The sequence below is a fragment of the Numida meleagris genome, chromosome 12 (genome assembly GCF_002078875.1).
Source record: "Numida meleagris isolate 19003 breed g44 Domestic line chromosome 12, NumMel1.0, whole genome shotgun sequence".
Lineage (NCBI taxonomy): Eukaryota > Metazoa > Chordata > Aves > Galliformes > Numididae > Numida > Numida meleagris.
Window position 1 is genome coordinate 16,098,140 of NC_034420.1, and position 23,674 is coordinate 16,121,813.

Here is a 23,674-nt window from a genome sequence, read left to right on the forward strand (position 1 = left end):
GCTATTCCAGTCTGGCTTGTGACCTTTTCAGAGCACTAGGAGGTCTCCATAAAGCCCAATTTCTCATCCCTGGTATTTACAGCCTGCCACACATTAAGGATTCTATTTTGGTCCTCACCCATTTTCCCCAAGGATGTCTCAAAGCCACCAGCATCCTGCATCAGTGTTGTGCAGATGACACCTGTCTCCCACCACTCCCACCTCTGCTCACGTGTCGACACATTTATACCATACTCAACAAATCAAATAGCTGGGCTTCATATCTGATGCCTGAAAGCTAAGCAGGAAGCCTTCCAAAAACACTGCTGGCTGGAAGGACATCTCCACTCCCTTCAGCATCTCAGAACACCTCAAGGATGATTTCTTTTTTTTAAAGCAGCACAGATGCATCAGTACACTGAATAATGTTTTCCTCCTTACAGATTATGTCACTGATATGCAGGTACAGCATCATAGGCTCATTAGGCAGAAAGTGCACAGCATCACGTTCTTATCCAAAGATGAATTAACTGAACAGACAAATGTCCCATCTTTTAAAACCATACTCTCTCCCCTTCATTAGGGCAAACAATATTGCCAGGGTTGGTTAAGCATTATTTAAAAAAAAAAACCAAACAAACAAAAATATCAAAGCACAGGGCAATACTGAAATGCACTGAGAGATTCAGGAGGAAAAACAAAACCCAAGCACATACACACCACCACCCCAACCAATTCAGGTAATTGTCATTACTGTGTTACCAACTTTGAAAAGAAAGTTTGAAACAGCTTCTCTATTCTTGAGAAGATGCTTCACACCACATGGTACACTGTGGGCCATCTCCACTGTTACTGCTTAAGCAAAATAAAAAAACCACACTTTTTTTGTTTCCTATCAAAAGGAGTATCTCTGCAATACCCAAGGGGATGAGAATGAAGGCAATGCTGTGTTTTCTTACGGACACATATTTGAGTCTCCTTTCAGAATGACTTGGCTGGGGACAAGGAATAATGCATAACATTAAGTGTTACTTTAAATGTAATTAAACAGTGCTAATTATAGTTATGGAAAGAATAGTACTAACTTATCCAAGGCACTGTTTTATACAAAAATAGCCCATAAAGCATTGATGACTGCAACTCCCTCAACTACAGAAATGTTATATGAAGCATTCAGACCAAGGAAAGCAACCAAACCTTATCATATTATAGGGCGCTATAAATATTTTAAAATATGCACTACTTCAAATTATAAATTGAGGCTGGACAGTGCAAGCATGTCACTTAGAGCAGAAAGCATGCTGTGCTCTTCCTTCCCATTTCCATGGCCAATCAGCACCTTCACTTCCCCATCCGTGATCCCAGCCCCAGAGCCCCAGGGGGACTGGTTTGCTGGTGGTTCCAAAGTCAAAAGCATTGGGGGAAACAAAAAGGTTCAAACAATTCCAGTGTGTTTTTGCCCACCTTAACTCTTTGCTAACTAGCTATCACTTTAGTTTATCTAACTGTATGCGTCTGCATTTCCGCTCCAAACCTTCAGCGCAAAGCTCCACTCACATTTCAGTTTTTCATTTTTCTTCCTCCACTAAAATGAAAACACACCAACAAGGAACAAGTTGGATATTCAACTTGTGCCCTCACTGCAAGAGTGGAGAACACATCCCAGGAGCTATACCACTTACACCGTAACATGCCAGCAGTTCACATAACAGAAATTTGTGACCCCTTTCCTATATATAGCAGCTATCTTTCCTCATTACCCATTATAAAGCTGTAATGGTGTAAACTAGCAACAACAGAATTATTTTACTTAAAAAAATAAACTTAATGATGTAGTTATGTGACATATTCCACAAATTCATGAAAACAACCATCTTCATAAGGTTTTATGTAAATCTCAGCTTGTTACATCCTCACTTCAGGCACTGCTAAACTCCAGTCCAGCTGCTGGCAGGAGATGGGGCCCATCACACAACCCCAGACTGGAGGGAAAGCCTTTCTGCTGAGAGGTAGCAGCACTTCTTGCATTTATCTCATCAAAAGCTACCTAGATTGGATACCAAGTCTACTGCTTTTTTCTTTTTTTTTTTTTTAAAAAGCACTCCTGCCTACCCTAGAAGTGCTGTTTCAAGATACATTGATTCAAGATGCATTCTGTGTGATGCACAAGGTCAAGCAGAGCATCACAGCACAGCAAGGTCCAGCTCAACTGAGATACCAAGCCTCAGTTCAAGCACATCCCAGCACTCCCTGTACTGCAGCTCTCAGGAACCAACACTGCTGGCCTCTATTCTCTTGCTTCACACAGAAATCACAGAAGCCATTAAAACACGGCTGCAAACCAAGGACAGAAACTGCACGATCTACAGCGGCGTTGAGACAAGGACCTCTACAGAAAGCAGCCATGGAGTGGAAGTTATTCAAAAGGCCCCTGAGTTAACAAGCCAAATACAAATTCTGTCAAACTGAAACAAATCCAGCCAGGTGCAGTATTTAACAAACGAGCAGTGGAAAGGGATTTAAATGAAGTTAGCAGAGCATTTTTGTCCACTGCCCAACTTCAGAAAAACAAAGTGATGAAAAACTGCTTTTAAAAATTGTAAGAAAATGTTACAGTAGCATCAGCATTTGGTTTAAAGTCAGATCTTGACCTAACCTGGAAAAAAAATAGCAAACAACAGTTTCACATACCTGCAAGGTGGTAAAAACATGGAGTCCTTCATGAGCACAGATCCAGAAAGCAGTATGTACCAGCATCTTGCAATTGTTTCTGAGCTGTAAGAAAAAGGCACCAAAATTCATTGCTATCGACTTTCTCTTTACAGCAACTCAAAAACACGCTACACGAGATGTTATCCCAGCGGAGCCATGGCTTTGTGCTCGGCAGCCAGCACCAGGGGAAGAGTGCCACCTGCTGAGCATCCCTGCCACTGCCACCAGGCCCCGCTCCTCCCGAGGTGCCACCACTGCTGACAGCACCCCCCAATCCACCCCCCCCAAGCTCCTCCCGAGGAGCCCAGCCTGCTTTTTTGCATTGGCTGCTTGGTGCACACAGCCACAGCGCTGCTGCCCAGTGGAGCCGTGCTGCCAGCTCGTGGGCACCGCTCAGGCACCAGCACTGCTACACCCAGCTCTTGCCAAAGCTCTCGGCCAGCCTGGCTGAGCTTAAGTGTTGTAAGTCTTGCATTTACAATTGCTAAAAGAGGAAGCGATGTATTACAGCATGTGTTACAGTGGTTTTGTTTACACTTCTGCTGGAGGACTCCCACCCGCGATCTGTGTGCTTACCAGAAGAGAACTTGGTTGCCCTTGTACCTCTCATAGCGAGCGCTGGATGACATTATTCTGAGGGAGAAGAAGACATTTAATTTCAATGTTAATCCCCAAAGATTGTAAGCCATTAATCACCACATTTCAGCAGGATCGCTTTAAGGCTTTAAGACCTCAAACTCAACTAGTTTTGTTCTAAACAAAGCATGTGCTTAACCAGAAAATTCAAATTATTACGGTGTTCTTCATTATCCAAACAGATAACATTCAGCATGTTCTCTAAGTGCTTAAATCACTCCTACACGTTGGAATTAGCCATAGCAACAGAACTGAAGGCACTAAAATACTTCCAACGCACTTTTTGTGCTTTGTTGGCCTTCCATTTGTGTTCTGAGATCATCTGGATGTCTGAAGCATTCCAAGGCATCTACAACCCAGAGCTAACACGAGCTACTTCCTACACAGTCCTTTGCAGACAAATGGCAGTAAGCCCTCCCTGTCAGCAGAGCTCATTAGCTTGCGCTCTGCCACAGCACTGAAGTGACACAGCTCAGCAAAGGACTCAGCTCATGCTCTGCCACCTCCAAGCGCAGGCAGAGAAAACCCTGCTCACCTCCACAACACACACCCAGACATCAGCTACGGCACACAGCACCAGCTCCGCAGTACTTTACCTCAGCTGATGTTCCCTGAAATGTGAGAGTATGTCCAGCCCATGAAGGAAGGAGTAGATAGTATTTAAGTCCTAAAAAGACAAAAGAAAAAAAAAAAGATTGAGCAACTTCATTCACAGCATCACATCAGTTCTGCATTACTTTCTCCAAAACCAAAGTTCCACAGCCTCACAGGAAATCATAGCGATGCGCACAGCCCAGCTCAGCAGCCAGGCTCGGACACACAGGAACCTGCTCACACCTCAGCTGTGAAAGAGAAGAGCCAAGTGCAACGGCTGAAGTTACCTGAGTGAGGCTTTGAAGCAGACTACTATTAGGAATATCTCTGAAAATGATGTGCATGAACGGATACCGGAGCAAACGTGGCATAAAGCAAGAAGTATGACTTTCAACATCGGATGAATAGGACCCCTGAAACCTTTTAACACCTCTTTTAAAGAGGGGAAAGATCAGGCAATTCTGTAAAAATACTTTGCTAATAGCAAAGGTGAGAAAACCTAAGCCGCACAGCACAGCCACAGCAGCGCACAGAGCTACAGCACCTTTCCATTAAGCGGTAAAAATGACATTTTACGTTCATCTCAGACCCAGCTGGAGCCCCACTGCAACCCTGCTGCACCCCAGGCCTCCAGCTCAGCCCAGCACCACCAGCTCCTCCAGCACGCTCTGACAAAGGCACAGAGCACGCAGGTTTGGATTCATCTCCCTCCTCCTGCTGTTAGGGCTCACACCAGAGCCACCCCTCAGCAGCCACAGACAGAACCAACTTTCTTGATGCAACAGTACTCCAACACACAGGAGATTCCACATGAAAGATGGGACTTTATGCAGAAGCAGCCATTAGGAGAAGCAGCAGTTTGAGCTCCTCTCTGCACAGAATTCTCTTTATTCACCAGAATATCTGTGCTGCTGGTGCAGACCACACGCCAAGGGAAGCTCACCAGGGCCACTCCTCACCATGGTTTCTGTCCTGAGCAGGTGGGCTGCTCGCACTGACACACACAGCACATCGTTGTATATACCACGGTCTCTCCAGCTCAGCCTCAGAAATACATTCTGAATTTTCAAGCACTGCATTTATACAGCATTTGCAAAAGAGAAATCAATATGAACGCTAGCATGAAAATTTACAGTGGGTTTACTTTAGGAAAGTTCTTTGGCTTAATACTCAGTGTTTTGAAATATAGCGGATACGGACTGTTGTACCAAGTGAAAGGTCAGATGTAATTGCAGGCCATGCAAAACCAATAAAACTCCCACTTTTTTTTTTTTTTAAATGTCATTACCAAACCCATGAAAGTCAAACAGAAGGCCTGAATGCTTAACATTCATATCTACAGAGCTAGCATTTCCCACCGCCCAGTCTCACTGCAGCCCTCCAACCGCACAGCACCGCTGCCACGAGCTATGGAAAGCTGCACGCAGACAGAGCTGGTGCTCTTGCATTGTTCAGGCTGCACCTCTCAGAACTGACCACATCCTCAGGGCAGCACTGCCCCCAGAGCAAGGCAGCTCCACACACCTCCCCAGGGCAAAGCAGCTCCTCTTCATAAAGCTGAGCACGAGATTAGGAGCGGCTACTTCAAAAACCTGATGCGTGCTGCAGCACCAGACCGACACATAACCACAGCGCAAAGGGCAGAGATCGCTCTTGCAGATACCCACAGCAGAAAGTGCCATAAAAATGATGATCCCAAAGTGAGACTATAAACAGCACACGAGCAGAACTCGGAGTACTCCCTGAGAGCTTACAGACCCTTCCCATGTAATCTCCTCCTGCCAATCTAGGAAACGCGATTGTTAACGGCAACACAATTCCGACCTTGGTCCATGTACGCATGGCAAAGTTCTTTTTTTGTTCATTTTTCTTTTTATTATTTTGTGATCTGCCTTTTTAGAGCTTTTAACCACCCTGAAACAGAAACACCCTTTGAAGAGTACACCCCAACACACTTCAGTCTTCAACAGACAACTGCCTGCCCCCGGTTCCCTTGTGGAGGGGCCTGCCCACATTGTCTGCCCGCCCAACCGATGGTACAAGGGGCACAGAGCAGAGGGCAGCAAGCAGTGGTTGTGGATGCCTCCAGGAGGGGCTCGAGAGCCATGGGGGCTGGGACACGGATCATGCAGCAACCCCTGTGCTACGATCACCTCCCCAGCAGCAGCAGCGTGCTGCAGGGCCGCCCGCACACCGTGACTCACCCAGGAAAGCTGCTGAAGCACAGCTCACCCCTGTCCTAAGGACAAAGGGATTTCACAGCCTTCTCTGAATTTCATTTGAGTTAACTTTTAACAGTTTAACATCCACTCTCGGTAAGGAGTGCCCCTGCCACCCAGGCAACCTGAGGCCGTATCACCTCCTTCTCCTTTGCCCTTTAATCCATGGAGAAGCTCTGGGGGTTGGGATGGAGGATCCAGGGGCGGAGGAGGAAGGTCTCAACTATGGAGTTCTGCACGCAGCGTTTTCCAGACAAACCAACAACAACCCAGCCAGTGCAACTGTGCTCTGCAAGAAGCACATTCACGTGCTGTAAGGTGGTAATAGGGTTTCCAAGCCCTCCTGCGGTGCTAAGGGTGGGCACTTTGGAATGAAGATGAAATTACTGCACCAGAAGTAAACAGCAAACAAAAAGCTGACGTTGTGCATGATGTGACCCCAGCCAGGTGTTCTAGCAACACACGGTTATTTTAAAACGCTGGGCAGGAAATCTGTTCTATTTCGAAGGAAAACAGAGTAAACAGTTCCAACATGACCTCAGTGTTGAGCGTTCTGATAAATCACAGCAAGAGCCATCCTCAGCTGTCACAGAGGTACCAAGGAAACTGAGGAAGCCATAAATCCCTCCACAACCCTTCTAGCATTGCCTGGCACATTATGTGCAAGGGCTGAGGAAGGAGTCCCCAGGCAGCTGCACCCAGTGCACCATGCAGCACCGACCCAGCACTCTGGGCTTCGGATGCTTTTAATGAACAACAAATTGGTATAAGAGCTTTGATATGCTCTGGGACAACAGCTGAATGTTTCTGAATTAAAGGAGTTGTTTAAAATGCCTAGATTTCAGTAAAGCAAACAAAAGCAGTTCTTGGGAAACAGACAGCACGCTGCCAGCAGCGCTCCTCCAGCCCGCCCTGCCTCGCCCTGCAGTGATTCAGCAGGCTCCTTATATAGATTGAATGCATCTTTCATTAGGAACTCCGTCAGCCTCAATAAAGACTTTGTCACCTGTAGGGGGTGCAGCAGAAGAGAGGAAATGTTGCTCAGCACGGTTTATGGTTTTCATTGCTTCCCTTCCTGTTACTTCATCGAAGGCTGGAATCCGCACCGTTTCCTTTACTCCCTGTTTAAGGCCAATTGTAAAAATAGTCCTCCCAAATTCTTTCCTGATGGTGTAACGCTAGAAATAAAAACACAGAAACATGCTTGAGCTGCCTGACCCACGTTCCTTATATCCAGAGATCACTGTCGCAAAGGCACCGACCCCAGGATGCACCCAGCTCTGTCCCCAGCGGGGGAACAAAGCCATCTCTTGGCTGGGGGACCACAGTGGGACAGGGCACAGCAGCTCCTGGCCCCACCGGTATGTGCTCTGTTCAGTGGCAAGGACATCTGACTTCATTAACGTTTAAGTGCAAAATAATATCATCTTTGGGCTCTTCACTTAGAGCTGGGCAGCACACCAAGAGCAGCAATTCCCTTTAAAGCACCCTCCTGCTTAGCTAGCGGCCTTTCAAAGAAATGGATCCACAAAGCTTCGGAGCTATTAGGGAGAGAAGATGGATTACTCAATCACACGAACAAAAACGGTACCACAGGGTTTCAACACACAGCACTTTGCACGGGACAGCACAGCTGAAGGAGCACAGCTACAGAGTAAAGCATGTCACACTGCTTGATGTAAGAAATACCAGGAAACCCAAGAGCCAGCCTGAAGTGCCTCTTGTCAGACACAGCAGCAGCCTTGTGTTGCTCAGGCTGCTCCCAGTGATGTTTGCACGAAGTGAACTGGTTCAGCCGCTTCGGAGCCACACAGCATTATTCAGGAAGAAAGCAGAAGGCATTTCATGAAGAAATCTTCTCTCTGAAGAAGAGCAACAAGTGAAACCTCTCCGGCCTCAATTAGCAGGCTGCTCACTCCGGGCGTTTATTTAAGAAAAGCTGAGCTTACCTAGGATCTTGCTAAAAAACAGGAATTGTTTATGATGACTTTATAGCACAGGATCACTGCAGGCAGATAACAGAACGGCTTCGGATGGCCAAGGGACGGCCTCCTCATGTACCCATCTATCAGACGGCTCCAGATATTGGCCACATTAGGACACGATACGGGGCAATCTCCAGGGCTGCTCCCCTCCCCCAGCACTGCACAGCTGGGGCACACTCCTCCTGCCCACTGTCCTACCCTCACCCAGCAGAAACAGATACAAGGGACAGTATTTCTGCTGTAAATCCAGGGAGCAATTACAACTGACTGCATGAGTTAACAGCATGGCCACCAATAGGAAACTGAAAATCTGGCTTTAGTTTTCAGACTGTCAGAAGAAACGTTGCAGGCTTGGACTGGTTTTTCTTCCTGCAAATGCAGTACGTCTCTCAAAGGGGCTTGTACAGTTTCCTATGTCTTAAATGCACTTCTCTGTAACATGCGTGCATGGCCACAGGCACAGACTTCAGAATTACATTTCACCCCTAGGAATAGAAGTATCCTTAATATAAGTTGAAAAAGTCAGATCTGCTTGAAGAACAGAGGCCCCAGAGCCACCATTACAGCTTATTTATAGACTGAAAGCATCTCCCTGCGACTACTCATTTCCAGGAGAAAAAAATAATAGAAAAAAAATAAAGCAAAGTTCTTCCACATGAAAATAAAACAAAAAGTGTCTCTGCTCCCCAGCAACCCCCCCCCCCACCCAGAACAGATAAACAACCTCCACCCACAAACCCTGGACTGCGGTGATAGGAGACTCTGGTAAAAAGAAAAACATTTGAAGAATGAGGGAGGGAATTTATTTTTTTATTATTGTTTTTACTGCTGTTTCATCACACTGAGTCAGCACTTCTGGAGCCCTCACTTTGCACAAGAGGGAAGAGAGAAAAAAAAAAAGAGAGAGAACTTGCTTTGGGTTTTGCAGAGCAAATCCTGAGGCCCCAGCTGCAGGGCTGGGAACATCAAGCAGCACAGCTTGAAGGCAGCAGCTCACGGGGCCTGGGGCATCTGAAGCACGGCTCAGCCCTCACTGAGGCTCAGAACTGAAGAGCAGCTATGGAAAGCTACCTTTAAGGAAAACGTTACCATAAAGCTCCCAGATGCTCATCGCTGCAGTTTTAAAACGTCTTTCAGATTTTCATGTTGATCCTAGGAAATCAAAAGCAAGCTGAGCTCACAGCTCAATCGCATGGGAAGCTCAGAATGCCCAGAATTAGTCACAACACTCGCATCTACTAAAGAGCAGGGGTTTCTATCAAGTGTTTGTCAGTAAGGGATTGAAGAACACAAGAGAGCACTAAGCCAACAAGGGAGAGGAGCAATTTCAGGCTTCCAGGTCAACCCACACTCCCTCAGCCCAGCAGCTGTCAGTACCCACAGCCTCCTGCTGGAGGACAAGCAGCCCCCAAGTAGCAGTACTTTGGTTAAACCTGCTTTGTCCCAGCTCCAAAGACACCCACTCACCTGGTTCACAGAGAAACTAAGAGGACCAGGTTTGAAAGCACAAGGGAAAAAAAAAAAAAGAATCAGGTAGGGAAGGCCTGAACTCCAAAAGGCTAAGGAAGAGGTAGGTTCTTGTTTTATAAGACATTTGGCACAGAAAACTGAGGACAAAGAGAGAAGAAGCAGATGATGAAATTTGAAGGTTCATTACTAACAACTCAGAGCGTGCCTGCACACAGCTTGCTCCCACCGAGCACAGGAGCTCGTGGCATGGCCGTGACCATGCTCATCCAGTGCAGGATTTGCTGGTGCTGCTTCCCCCTCCGCCCTGCTGGAGCAGACCTCGGCAGCAATTACATTCTAACACTGCCACAGCTAAACCAAGCGTCCATCACTAAGCTCTGTTTGACGTCATGAGCTCAGGGAAAGACCAACAGATTGAACAAAACCACTTCACTGCAGTTTGTTCCCAACATATTAATGCTGGGAGTTTTCCATAAATGGATAAGCATACCATGCAGTTTTTGTAACGGTACATTTATGATTTCACCATACATCATTTAGTATTTCTTTGTGAAATCAAGCAAGCAAAGATCACGTCTGTCAGGAAATTAAGTTTTGCTTAATAAATAATACTGAAGTCGACATGAGATCTCTTACCAATATTGTAACTTGAGTCATCTGCTCAGCTGTAGGTGACGGAGAGGAATACAGCCCTGCAAACTGTCACAAAACAGTTTGGTGCATCAGTAAAGTATTAAAGTCATCACACTGCTGCCAATTAAAATAATGTGTTTTCATTCATAATTAAAGAGGAGGCATCAGCAAGGTGGGGGGAAAAAAAAATGAGAAGACAGTGACTGCAAACAAAGCAATGCATGAAAAGTAAAGCTCTCCCACAACCTCTTTCAATTAAACTAATGAAGGAATAAAAGGAAAAGTCAAGCTCCAGCTCCTCTAGACCCACAGTAACATCACTGTAGATGAGAAGGAAAGCAGCAAGGTGCTGAGCAGCAGCTCCTCCTGACCCCCACTACAGGGGCACACCAAGCAGGCCCCAGCACAGCACTCCAGGGGAGCAACCATCATTCTGTCTCACAGAGAAGCTGTGATTATCTGAATGCTGATCCCCATGGTTAAATTCTAATGCAGCTACAACATCTTCACACATACACACGGGTACATTCGCCCTTCTGTATGTGTATACAAATACACACACAGCCTTGACCAAACAGGACGGTTATCAGTAGCTCTTGGAGCCCTTGCCTGCAGGGACACAAAGCAGGCCGGGTTTACCCAGCTGCTACATCTGAATGCAAACCACTGCAGCAGAACTCAGAACGCTGACACTTGGCTGCTGCTTTAAGATCTGCTGCTGTGGCTCTCAGCAATACCTGCGTCAGAAACCACAAAGGAGCACAGGGATCCAAGCTGAGGAGTAAATTTAATGATGTAAGTATACGAATAGAAGTTTGAAACCCAATCAGTGGAAGTATCAGAGGTACAGGTATCTTCCCTGGTAATTACAAATGATCATTTATGCATAATGACATAAAACGAAGAGGCCACGTTGAGCTGTAGCACAGGACATAACATGGAAGGTTCTCCTTCAGCCAGCTCAGAGAGACCAAAAAAAAATCAGAGGCTATTCACTCTTACCTTTGAACATGGACCTCAAACCAGCCAAATCGCAGCTTTACCATTCCAGTGAAGCCACAGTCAACACCAATTTGTAATGCAACACCCCCAGGGATTCCTCCGTCACCTCACTCTCAGTGAGATTCAGCAGTACTCTCTATGGATATAATAAATCCACTTTGAAACACATCAGTACCTCAACACAGTGTTGAACAGATGACTTGTGCTTGCCAAACTGCTATTATTCACCGCAGATGAAAAAACATCCAATGCTAACTTAATCTGAGCCCCAAATAGGTTTCCAGAAGCAGCACCGTGCATGAACTTAATACTCAGAATTTTGTTTCATCAGCTCACGTTAAAGATGATAGGCACAGGGTGAGGAAATGCAACACTGGGGCCAGCAGCAGGATGCTGCAATGCAACATTACAACACAGATCTCTGGACAGTTATGCATGTGACAGTAGAAATGGAGAACGCATACACCCCCCCAGGAGGAACAGAAGGATCCCGTATTGCAGCTCAGGCATTTTACTCAATACTACTGAAATTTGGGCACCTGTTTTCTTGAGCAGCACTCACTCCCAGCACAGCGGTGCTCAGTGGGGCAGCCCCCAGCAGCACTTCCCACTCACCCTGAGCAGGATGGTGCAGGACCCAGCACTCATAGCCCTTCTTCAGGGCACAAGCACCCACGACCAAAATGCTTGGAAAAAAAAAAAATCAAGGCATCATTAATGTGCACCATACTGAACACTAAACGCCGTCAGCTCCAAGTTCTGCGCAGCCAGACTGGCAGGATTTGAGAGAAGCAAGCGGGGAAGTTTTCAGCTTTTTGTAAGAATGCTGTTGTGCTGACACCGGTCACACAGCACTGCCCAAACTGCTTGCTGTAGGTCTGCTGCACAGCATCAGCCCCTTTTAGGCAACGTGCACAGAGAAAACTAAAACCACTTGTGAACACCACCCACAAGCGGGTCCTTCGCCTCTGTATGAGGACGGCCCAGCGGTAAGAAGGACTGCTGTGTCCTTCCTTCAGACACACGGAGCCCTGACTCAAAGACTAGATGTAGCTTCTAAAAATTCAGAGCGCAACAAGTCAGAAATGTGAGCACAGTCTCCTCTTTCTTGGGCAATGCTTGCAGCATAATGCTGTCTCTTGTCTGAAGGAAAAAAGTGGCAGAGGGACAGCCAGGTTCCACCAGTGAGTGAGGTTTACAGGGCAGGCAGGGTTACATACTCACACTATTGCTTCTGTCTTGGAAGTCATAATTTAAAAGACAGCAGTGATATGAAAACAGAGCTCGTCCTAAGCTTAAAGCTTTAATTTGCATGCTTACGTGGGCTTTCCTGCATTTGTTTTGTTATTAAGGCTAGAAAAAAATACAATTAAAAACGCTATTGAAATGTTTCTTTAGGGAGATGGTACACGATGCCATAAATTCACATGACACCGCAGCACAGGGAAATCTCACAGAGAAGAAGGTTCTGGTAACAGGCGGTGACAAGACAGTGTTCTTCCAAAATGCTGGTATAGTTGGATGAGACAAAGATTTAAAATAATAATTACTGACCTATGGCTCGCAGACAAAATAACTATTGGCCAAGAATTTGATACCACAGATTTATAATACGAAGACAATGCCGAAGTGTGAGAAATTAGCTGTTCAAACATTCCCACCTTGGGAAATGCTTCTTGCTGTTACTCTTTCCTAATAAGCCCCCTGCACCTTACAGTGGCTCACAGTCCAGACTCTGAGCTCATACCCAAGTCTCAACTACATGGCAGAGATCTTGCTTGCAAGATGGATCCTGGGAACTGCTAAGAAATGCAGTCCAGGTTCCAGAGCACAGCTGAACAACTGTGTACAGGTCACTGTCATGCTAAAGGACAGGCATGCTGCATCCCACCCTCAGCTCGCTCTGTCACGTTTTCTCATTTCCTCCTTTACAGCAGCAGTGTCAATGACCCAGTTTACTTCAGTTAGTGGGCAGAAAACCCATCCACCAGGACAGGAGGGGCCTTATGCTCTGCTCCCAGCAAACCTGGGCTGCCAACACAGCTGCAGAGTGCAGGGGAGAGGACCAATTCCTGCAGAAGTGCCAGGCAGTCCCACCAGCTCAGCATCCCCACAAAGCCTCCTACAGCCACCCTGTGGGTCACGTGTAACATCATCTACAGAAGAGTTTGCTGAAGGAAGCATTACCAACACAAATGGAAGCAGTAAGTTTATTGACAGGAGGTCAGAAGCCTAACACAGGACTGCCAGCTTCCTTCCTACTTCAGAGGGAGTTTCTGTTCCTGTTTCCCACTTGCAACAAGCTGGAAAGCCCACTTCTACTTTGCCAAATCAAGGCAGCCTATCACTAGACTAAATAACAATACACAGAATCCTGAAAGTGTAAAGCAAATCAGATTTCAGCAGTATATCACCCCCAGATAACCCACAATGTCTAACGGCCACAGACACGAACAGCCCTTTGTGACAGAAGCATAAAAGTCCTCCCAGTGTCAATGTCCAGCAGCAGAAGCTATTCCAAGACCTCATAACTCGGAACACACGGTGAAGGCAGACCTTGCTCTCCAGCTCCTGTAAATGCAAACTGTCCAGGTGAAAACTATTATGGCAGCTCTGGAACTCTCTCTGAAGGAATTCCGATCTGGACAAAAGGTCAAACTGTATGTGCCCACAACACAAGAATTCTTTCTCAAGAGGACCAACATTTAAGGCCAATTATTAATCAGTGCAGGATGGGACTGCTTAAGTGTCAACATTTTATAGCCTTTTTGTTCCCAATTAAGAGATAATTCCTTAAGGCAGTTATTTCTCACTAGTTCTGCTACAATTTGATGCTCTCTTAACATGCTGAAAGATAACCAATAACTAGCAGAGCTAAGGAACCTAGAGAAATCAGATGTGGGATGCCAGATAGTTTGCACATGCTTCCCTGAATTAAGGCTATTTTTAAAATACTGTATTAAAATCATCAAAAGGAGAAGAAAGATGAATCATGGTTTCATCAGACAGAGGAAAACCCTCTGTACTTAAAGCCTGAGATCACTGGAACAAGATGACCTCCTAGTTATAGGAATAGCTTGTCTGAGAATACAAGCATTAGCAAAGCAGCATTATGGCAACGGCAAGCCTTCTTACAAGAGGGGCCCTCAGTGCTCCTGCCATCCTTTATAGATTTATTCTGTAATGTACTTCCCAATGAAAACAAGTTTTTGCACATATGGGGGTAGAAACCCTGCAAACTGGAAGCTTATCCAGAATGTTCAGTCCTCAACAGCATCCAGCTTCTTTACCACCGACAAGACCACCACAAGCCACTCTTCAATGCTAAGAGACTCACTTCCACCTACACATTAACAGCTCTTTGCACTCCCAGGATGGGATTACAAGCACACTCGTATGCACAGCATTATGAGCTGGCACAATGCCTGTCATCGATGCTGGAGGCAGCAGTATGCCATAGATGCTCAGGTGACTGCTCCAAGGTATTGTTGGCTCCCCTCCTTCTCCTCCGGGGAAACAGGGCCTGGGCACAAGTGGGCACTTTTCCTTCCAGTTTCTTTCAGCAGCACACTAAGAATTCCTTCAAGACTGAGTATTGTCATGTAATTTTTTATTTGTGCCGCAGACACCCAGCTGGTCTTACATAAAGCGATACAAGAAGCAGTTTTGTCAAAGTAAGTAATACAGAAAGGCTCCTTGTCAAGCTTACAAGACATAAGTTTTGCTATACTACTTGAAGAGATGTTCTTTTAAGAATAATTACATTTTTTATGATGACTTTTAGTTAGCGTGGTATTTCAGTGTTTAATACAGTCTCTCTAAGGAATTAAACCACCTACACATTTTGACTGCTTGCCCTCCACCTTTTGCAGTTTTGGAGAACAAAAGCAGAACAAAAATGTATTTTTCTTCCATTTGGCAACTTTTCCAAATGCCAGCAGTACTTGCAGTTCTCTCCCCCCTCCCTCCACACCCTCTTCTCACCCTTTCTTTCCAGCATCTCCAGGGAGTTCCTACTGCAAGGTTAGCAACGAGGCACGGGGCTTGTTTTCTAGCTCAGATTAAGTTTTGTAAAACACCCTCTTACTATATAAAGTCTCTGAAACTCATTAAAATTCAGATAATACAATAGAAGGGTGGGTTTTTAAGAAAATTTACATTACATATTCAAATTTTAATTCATCAGTAACAATTTTTTCTTAAACAATTACTCCACAGACGTAACTAAGTGCATGACTCCACAGCATGAGGAAAGACAGGCATTAAAGGAATTAAGTTCAAGAAAGAATTCCAGGACTGCCTGATAATTTCTGGTTTCACTCCTACAGCTGTCACAGCTGCCATTAAAATGAAAAACCAGTTTTTCAGGAACAGTAACTGGAAGCAAGGATAGGAAAAGTCATCTTAGAGCAACACCACTTCCAACGCTCCCTGGAAATCACTGAGAAACTGTGCCACCTTCAAGCACTAGAGCTTCGTCTGCTGCTCTCAGGATGTTTTAGGGTTAGCTGATGTAGAAGTTGTATTATCTTATGAAAAGAACCAAACAGCTTCCTAGGGGAAAGCTGCAGGTAGCCGCTACCTGGTCACTGGCCTGGCCTCAGCAGACCGGCATCCACAGCTGTGACCCTGCCACCCATCAGCAAGAGAACCCACTGTCACTCTGCAGCATTAGAAGTCTTCACTGACAGCAATATTCAGGAAACAGGAGTTGTTTCAAACTCCTACAAGCTAAATTTACAGCCATCTTATCGTCACAGCTTAGAATTTTGCTGTCTAGGTCAGGAGTTCATCAATAAAATATTGCAAGGCCCATTTTTCTTTCTGTTGAGCCCCAAATCCTTCATTTGCTGTGAAGATGATCAAGATGCAAGCTGCTGTCATCTCTGCTCCTCACAGTCGGGAGTTTTGGGACGCAAATCACCACTTTGGCCAACAGCTTGAGAAAGATCCACAAATATTCTCTGCGTGAGCTTCCAGCATGCTCTGACAACCCCACAGTGAAAGCAGCGAGGTTCTGTTTTATAGTAACAGCCCAGCTACAAAAGCCTTGCTGACAACTGTACTGCGAGGCCAGAAAACCCCAGAACCACTGAGCGGGTCTTCTAAAGCCAGCTGCTGGGAACAGAAAATAAATACATGGAATTGGATGGACATGCATCAGAACAGCAGCGGCTGAAAGGCAAGAGACTCAGGGAAGACTCTGTGCTCCCAGAGTCGTCTCACAGGAAGAGTGAGAGCTTGATGTATTCTGGAGAGATTTAATTAAGGATTCTTACCAACACCCACACCAGTTTCTCAAATTCCTTTAACCCACCAGCACTGAATCAACAGGCAAAACGCTAATGAAATGGAACTAGAGTACTTCCCTGTGCTGGGATGGTAACAGAACAAGAAGCCTAGAAAACAAAGCAAAGGAGAACAGATGAGAGCCAGCTGCAGGCAGAGCTGTCCCTGCACGCACCCAGGGCACACAGAACACGAGGTACCAGGAGGCTGCTCCAGGCTGGGGCCTACTGGGCCAGCCCCACACATCACACCTGTAAGAGGCTCAGAAAATGGTTTTAAAATGCTTGTTGTATACTTATATGCCTGAAAAGGTACCTAAGCACCCCACACGGCACGTAACAGATTCCTGTCTGTACACACAGAGAGGCAGTGCAGTCATGCCACGGATCTGGTTCTGGGGCCCTGCTTCCTTCAGATGAATCCCAACGAGCAGGAGCAGCAGGATGGGAGGGAAGAGCCTCTTGTCTCTTTGCCTAACGACACACAGGAGAAATACTGTGCTCTCCAAACACTTGCTTAGGACGTTCAGGTTCCACACCCCACTCTCGAGGCATGCAGGAAGCCACAAGCCCAGCCCCTGCCCAACGGTATTGCTGGCCCCGCTGCTCAGCCTCACAGCTCCATCTCAGCATGTCGGCTGAGGAGCAGCACCACTTCCTGAAGACACACGGAGACGCCTGAAGAGACCCACTCACTGCCACCCCAAAGCAAAGCCACCTTCTTCATCCCCACCTTATTTCCACCAATCAAATGGGCAGCTAGGTAGAATCATTAAAGTTCTAAAAAAACCCTCTAGGATCAGCCCCCAAGTCCAACCACAGCCCAACCTGCCATGCCCCTCAGTGCCACATGCACCCTTCTCTTGTGGAGTCACCATCCCTGGAGGTTTCCAAGGATAGTGAAGAAGATTTTCACCTTGTCGTGTGTCATGTGGTGAGTCACCAAACCAAACCCTGAACTTTCTGCAAACAATGCCAACACACGAGCCATTGTCCGTGGAGTTATTAGCGTGCTGTAATTTGATCTCTTTAATGCATACCTGCTCCATACAGCAGACTTTGCATTACATGCAGGAATTCATGTGAGTCATGGCACAGAGCAGTTGGGAACTCTGCACAGAGCAGCAAACTCAACTGGTTCTGGCTGACCACTGAGCAGGATGGAACAGGCAGCAGAAAAGGGCTAGGGAGCAAACTCACACTGAACAACACTTCAAATCCTGTGCATGCAATCCAAAAGCATCACCTAGAAGCAAGATCTGTACCCTCCCACTCGCACAAGGCCGGAGGTGAAGATGCTCTATACTCCAGTGCCAACAGGAGCAGAGGTGACAGCCCACTGAGATGCAGGCTCTGCGCACCAAGGAACACGGCAGTAATGCAACACCGCAGGCCTGGTTCATAAAATAGTACAGCTGTTATAATATTAACTAATCTCAAGAGCTCACACACCTACTTCAGGGCACTTTACAATCATATTTCCACCTGAGTCTGTTTTGTTCCTGCCCCAGTAGTCCTCCCCAGAACCGCTTCCTACACTCACCCACAAGATGGGTTAATATGGAAATTGATGCTAAAAACAAAGAATAAAACCACCACCCAACAAACAGTCATTATTTGACTAACTCATTTCATATTAAATACTCTGTACAAGGGCATTTTGTTAAGACAGAGCCGAAATTTAAGGAGCAGCTATTCATTAATGCCATAATGACACTTCAGAAAAGCCTGGGATGTCCTCAGTCCTAAAACAGTACCCTGAAATTTATTTGCCTGGAGTCTCAATCTGACTGCACTCAACAGGCCTTAGCTGTTAAGAAAGCTGGAAAAAAAAATACTTATTTCCTCAAACCACCAGCAAAGCTCCCTCACAGGTACTGCAGACAGACAACAGCTGCAGAGCATGCACGCCAGACGCTCTGCTCTGTGAACACAGCACTTTGTCCAAGACTCAGAGTAACGGTATTTGCATCCGAGACATAAATAATCATAAGACTAAATATGAGCAACACTGGAAGAACAACAAAAACAAGCTCAAAACCCGGCCAAAAACAAACAAAAAACCCTAAGAGGCATTCAGCCTCTTACAGCTGAGTATTTACACATGCACGTTTGGTTAAAAGTTGGTAGATGCTCCAGTGTTGCAAGTAGGCTGCTCCAAAGTAATGCCTCCTATTTATTTCCATGGAAAGTACAACAGATACAAAGAGCACAACAACACTGTTTGATACAGCAAGTGCTCCACTACAACACACTCTTTTTCAACACGGTCACCACCATGAGCTGTGCATTTCTGCCAGCAATGAACAAGAGCTGCATGCTGTGCTCACACAAACCTGCCCCAGCAAACCCCCACTGTCACCGCTGCTCCAACACACCGCACACGGCCTCGCTGTGCTGACATCCAGAAGTGTACTGAAACCCATGCCGGATCGATGAGTGCTTCTGGCCAGGCCAAGAAGCAGACAAGCCAACCACATTCCCCAAGTGAGGAAAACAACTGAAAAAACACAGAAAAACACCGCTAATTGTAAGCAAGACTTCGCACTCCATGAAGGAATGAATCAATCCTGTGCTCAGCCACAACAGATTAGCAATGCCACGATAATTTCATTATCCAGAAGAGATCTGCTGCCGCCAGCCCCAGGAAGGGGACACTATGCACCACCTGCACCAGCCAGCAAAACCTGCATCAACTGGACTCTACTGGGACTGTTAGAACCAGAGATGGAGAAGCGTCCACCAAAGAGCATCATTATACCCCAGCCAAAGACACCGAGAGCTGACAGCCACCAACGTGGCTTATTTTTTCACATGGCTGCGTGTAAAGTATTCATAATCATATTACAAAGCTTATATTCTTGTAACTGCAAACAATAACTGCTGTCATGAGTACAGAAGCTCAATCTGCATGCGGCACGGAACTACCCAACCAGGAATTTATTAGCAGTAAAGTGCAAACACCTACAGATACATCTGCGATCTCCTTCTCGACCCAGTGATAACCAGTGCAGCAATTTGAGAGGCCTCTCCCAACTCCTCCACAGTCGCATGCAGATTGGCCCAGGGCCCTGCAAGGCGAGGTGCTGAGGATGCACAGCACTGGGCAGTGCATTGAAGGACTGCCTGGGAGCCCCTTACAGAGGCACCAAAACACAGAAAAACTGGATATTTTACACTGTGTAACCACTGCTCTTCAGCTGGAGCTCCAGAACTGCTGCCCACTGACAAAGGTTTAGAAAGCACGGCCATAAAAGTCTATCAGAGAACTTATCACTAACAAAAAACCAAGAGGGAAAAGCTAAGACAGAGGTTGAGTGGTAGGAAATCACAGCAGGAGTCAGGTTTCCATCATCACTCTCTTCCAGTTTTGGAAGAGCCAACATACAAACAAGTAAGGAATTTTTATGAAACACAAAGCAGCACATGCAACTTCATTCGATACGAATCTCTTTTTGATGTTAAGATAACTGCAAGAATCTAGATTTTGTAGCGAGTATACAGTTCTGATGACATCAAACAACTGCTCAAGAACAACACTGTCATCACCGTATACTGCTACACATGCAGTGCGAGCTGCAGAAACCATAAATTTGAGCAAAGCCCAACCCTCTGCTTCACCTATGGAGTTTACAGAAAATTATTAAAAAGGATGAAAAAAAACACTTCAAAATAGGAGTTATTTCTGGAAACAAGAAGCAGATGTTCTCCTGTTTGGCTCAGCTGTGCTACAGTACAAGAGTGCCTTTGTTACGCTGTCAGCAATAATGTATTTTATTTATTACAGCCATTTTATAATGCCCATCAATGTACTATTTGTGCACAATTTAGATTCATGCAGATCTATTTCTCTGTGTATGAGCTGTCAAGAAGCATCACACGCACACTCCAAATAGCAGACTCTACTATGACACAATTGTATAAATTAGGTTTTTTATCCCCTTTCCAGTGTATTAATAAAGAGGGAACAGGAAGGGGAGGAGGAGTCAGTATTGCCAAATCAAGTTGAATTAGCATTAATCACGAATACCGAGACAAGACATAGTGTAAAGTTAGGAAAATACAAGAGCTTACAGTATAAAAAAAATAAACTCTGGCTCTTTGAAGCCCAATAAAAGCAAAGTTTTTTCACCATGCAAAGGAAACGTTGTCTAGAACAAAGCCACGAAGAACTGAGAGATGCCTGCATTGGGAAAGGGGTCCACTGGGGATGGAGGATAGCATGCTCATAGGAGTTAAAGGGGAAAAAGAAGGAAGAAAAAGAAGCATAACTGTGTGTTATTTTACCCTATCAGCCACTGAGACTCTATCTGCTGTAGGTATTAAACCACTCCCCAACCAACCAACATCACAGCCTTTGTATGGATCAGATAAGGAATTCTGGGCCTCCAAAAAAAAAAAAAAATGAAGCCTTTAATGAGAGCACACACGGTGCCATGAACATTTGCCCTTCCCTCCCAGCGCTTTGAACAAGCCATTTCCTCCAATTAAAATACTCCCAAATTGCTCATTTAATATCCCCACCTGCGACACGAGGCACAAGAGTGGGGATGTGCAAGACAACACTACAGCCCTGCATGGAAACACAGAAATCCCCTCATTTCCCAAATTCGAGTAGTTCCAAGGGGAAACAAAAAATGCTACAGAGAGTAACAAAACAGCCCTCAAACCGTATCCCTGAGCGTTTGCTATAATAGCAGGATTTCAACAGAATGATCCCTTCCCAAGAAATCAGCAATTCTAACACACCAAGTATCTGAGCAACGGCAACCAAAGAAAAAAAAAAATCAAGTGTGTACATGTCTAATATGCATAAGTTATGCACTTTCCCAATTAGCAAACACTGGAATGCTACCACAATGCAGAAAACTTGCCCTAACAGACATTTTTCTAAACAAAAATATTTGCTGCATCGATAATTAAAAATTTTAATTGAGCACGCCATCAAGATATTCTCCAAAATGAGTTGTAAAAAGGTTTTAATATCTCCTCGCTTAGTTCCTTAGGACTCGCAAAGGAAAACATTTTGTCAGGGTAAAGTCCTAAAAGTCATACAGAGAATCATGGCACCCTTATGCGAGCACTGACGTGGTGTTATTTACCTGTACTTTTCCACGGGCTGATACAGCCACAGCCCGTGCCACTAATCAGCACGGCCCCAGCCTGTAATTTGGGACAGCCAGGTGAGCTGCTCCTGCAGCTGCGGGATCAGAGGGGAGAGGGGCACGAAAGGACCGATGGGGACTGAAACCCACCCAGACGAGGAGCTTCGGTTCATCGCCACATCTCAGTCACAACCTAGGGAAAACCGGGGCGGTTTTCTCCTGCCTGCAGCTGAAGCGCAGGAGCGGCCCCAGCAGCTGAATGGATGCACGTGGGAGGAGCGGCCGACGCCTTCCTCGGAGAGTAGGAGGGAGCCCGCAGCTCTGCCCGCGCACAGCTGGATGCTTCCCGGCCCAGTCACCGGCACGCTGCCAGGGACACCGGGCACAGCGCTGCGCTTCCTGCCCGGCGCGGGGTGCGCCAGGATGCTCCGCACCGTGACAAAATAAGAATTCAATCCCTGTTGCAATCACTTCCTGCGGTTCCCTTATCGTCCCGTCCCCATCTGCCGGCCCAGCTCCCAGGTGCACGGGGCTCTCCGAGCGGGGAAATGCCTCTGTCGGATCAGGCCGGTTGCTAAATGTATACAGACAGAAAGGATCCAAGAAACAAAGCGCCTTGGCCGCGAGCACCCGCCCCGCAAGAACAGAGGCCCCAGCGCTGCCAAGCTGTAAGGACGTGTTTAACTTTAATCACGAGTAGTTGGGCTGCTCGGTGTCTCTAAGGGCCTGCCAAAAAGGAGCCAGACCAGCAAGGGAATTAAGATTTTTTTTTTTTAATCATTTTTAGAGGTGTTGTTAGTTAGGCTAGCAAATGATGTTTATTTTAATTTCCCCAGAATTGAGACACCTTTGTAAAACCAAACCTGCACGCAGCCCTGATGGCAGAGTCCATGAGAGCCGACAGAAATCCACACGAAGCCATGAAAAACAGAATCATTCAGGTTGGAAAAGTCCTCTGAGAGCCCTGATCCCACCCCACCCACCATGCCCACTGACCACAGCTCCCAGTGCCACATCCCCCCGGCTCTGGAACACCTCCAGGATGGGAGCTCCCCCGCTGCCGAAGTGTCTCACTGCTCTTTGGAGAAGTTTCTCCCAACATCCAACCTCAATCTCCCCCGGCACACAAAGCCACGTGAACCCCACGCAAGTTAGCTGGGCATCACAATACTGTCAGATTAATGTCACGCGGCCATACAAGACTTAAACTTTCAGACAACCATAACGTGAATCACAGCATGGTTGGGTTGGGAGGGACCTCTCAGCCCGCCCCCCCAGAGCCATCCCCTGCCGTGGGCAGCTTGCCCCCTCCCAGCTCAGGCGGCCCAGGACCCATCCATGGCATTGGGCACCTCCAGGGCTGGGGCAGCCACCACTTCCATGGGGCTCAGTGAGCAGCTGCAAACCGCGGTGGCACGGAGGGAGCTCTGCTGATGAAACAGAGGGCTGAGCAGATGGGAAAAGGTCTGAAGCAAAGAAGGGGGGGTAAAAGTAAGGAAACAGAGCGAAGGGAGCTGTGCGCAGCGGCCACTCATCATTAATTCAGGGCGCGGAGCGCAGGCAGGCACGTATCCGATGTCCCACCGCGGAGGGAGCAGCCCCGCTCCGCGCCACCCATCCCTGAGCGCGCAAGCAGGCACGGCGAGAAGTTTGGTTTAGGACGGGAACGCGCGGGCAGCCCCGAGCCGGCGCTGGGCGGAACGGAACGCGATGGGCAGAGCGAGAAGTGAGCCCGCAACACCGCCGTGCCCGGAACCGCACGGGGCAGCAGCGCCGGGCAATGGCACCGCGCCGGGAGCGGAGCGCGCCGGGACCCGCGCCGGCACCGCCACAACGGGCGCAGATTCAGGAAAAAAAAATATTATTTTTTAATGTTTTAAAATATTAGTTAACTTAGACCCGAAGGGGACGGTCTCGCTCACCTCCTGCGTCCTCTCCGCCGGCTTTTTCCGCAGCGCCTGTTTGACCCTGGGCTCCACGGCCGCGCTCATCCTCCCGCCGCGCCCCGCACGTCCCCGGGCCCAGCACGGAGCGCGCGGCCCGGCCCCGCC

The 23,674-nt window shown here is 46.9% G+C and overlaps 1 protein-coding gene and 1 long non-coding RNA gene across 8 annotated transcripts in view; one reads left to right on the top strand and one right to left on the bottom strand.

Moving 5' to 3' along the window:
• Positions 1-23,668, bottom strand: part of RAPGEF6 (Rap guanine nucleotide exchange factor 6) — a 107,477-nt gene extending 83,809 nt beyond the window's left edge. For 2 of the 7 annotated variants that reach the window (XM_021410297.1, XM_021410295.1), the window contains exons 1-4: positions 23,546-23,668; positions 3,924-3,994; positions 3,268-3,324; positions 2,671-2,754 (exon numbers count right to left, since the gene is read on the bottom strand). In XM_021410297.1, the coding sequence (XP_021265972.1) occupies positions 2,671-2,754; positions 3,268-3,324; positions 3,924-3,994; positions 23,546-23,614 (281 nt within the window). In that variant the 5' untranslated portion in view covers positions 23,615-23,668. Of the gene's footprint in view, positions 1-2,670; positions 2,755-3,267; positions 3,325-3,923; positions 3,995-4,208; positions 4,300-7,146; positions 7,296-23,545 lie in introns of those variants that run through there. The other 5 variants (XM_021410298.1, XM_021410299.1, XM_021410300.1 and 2 more) reach the window with 5 other exon arrangements.
• Positions 8,858-21,612, top strand: LOC110405208. The gene is made up of 3 exons (XR_002442724.1): positions 8,858-14,712; positions 14,856-14,904; positions 15,449-21,612. It is a non-coding gene; the product is annotated as an uncharacterized LOC110405208 (long non-coding RNA).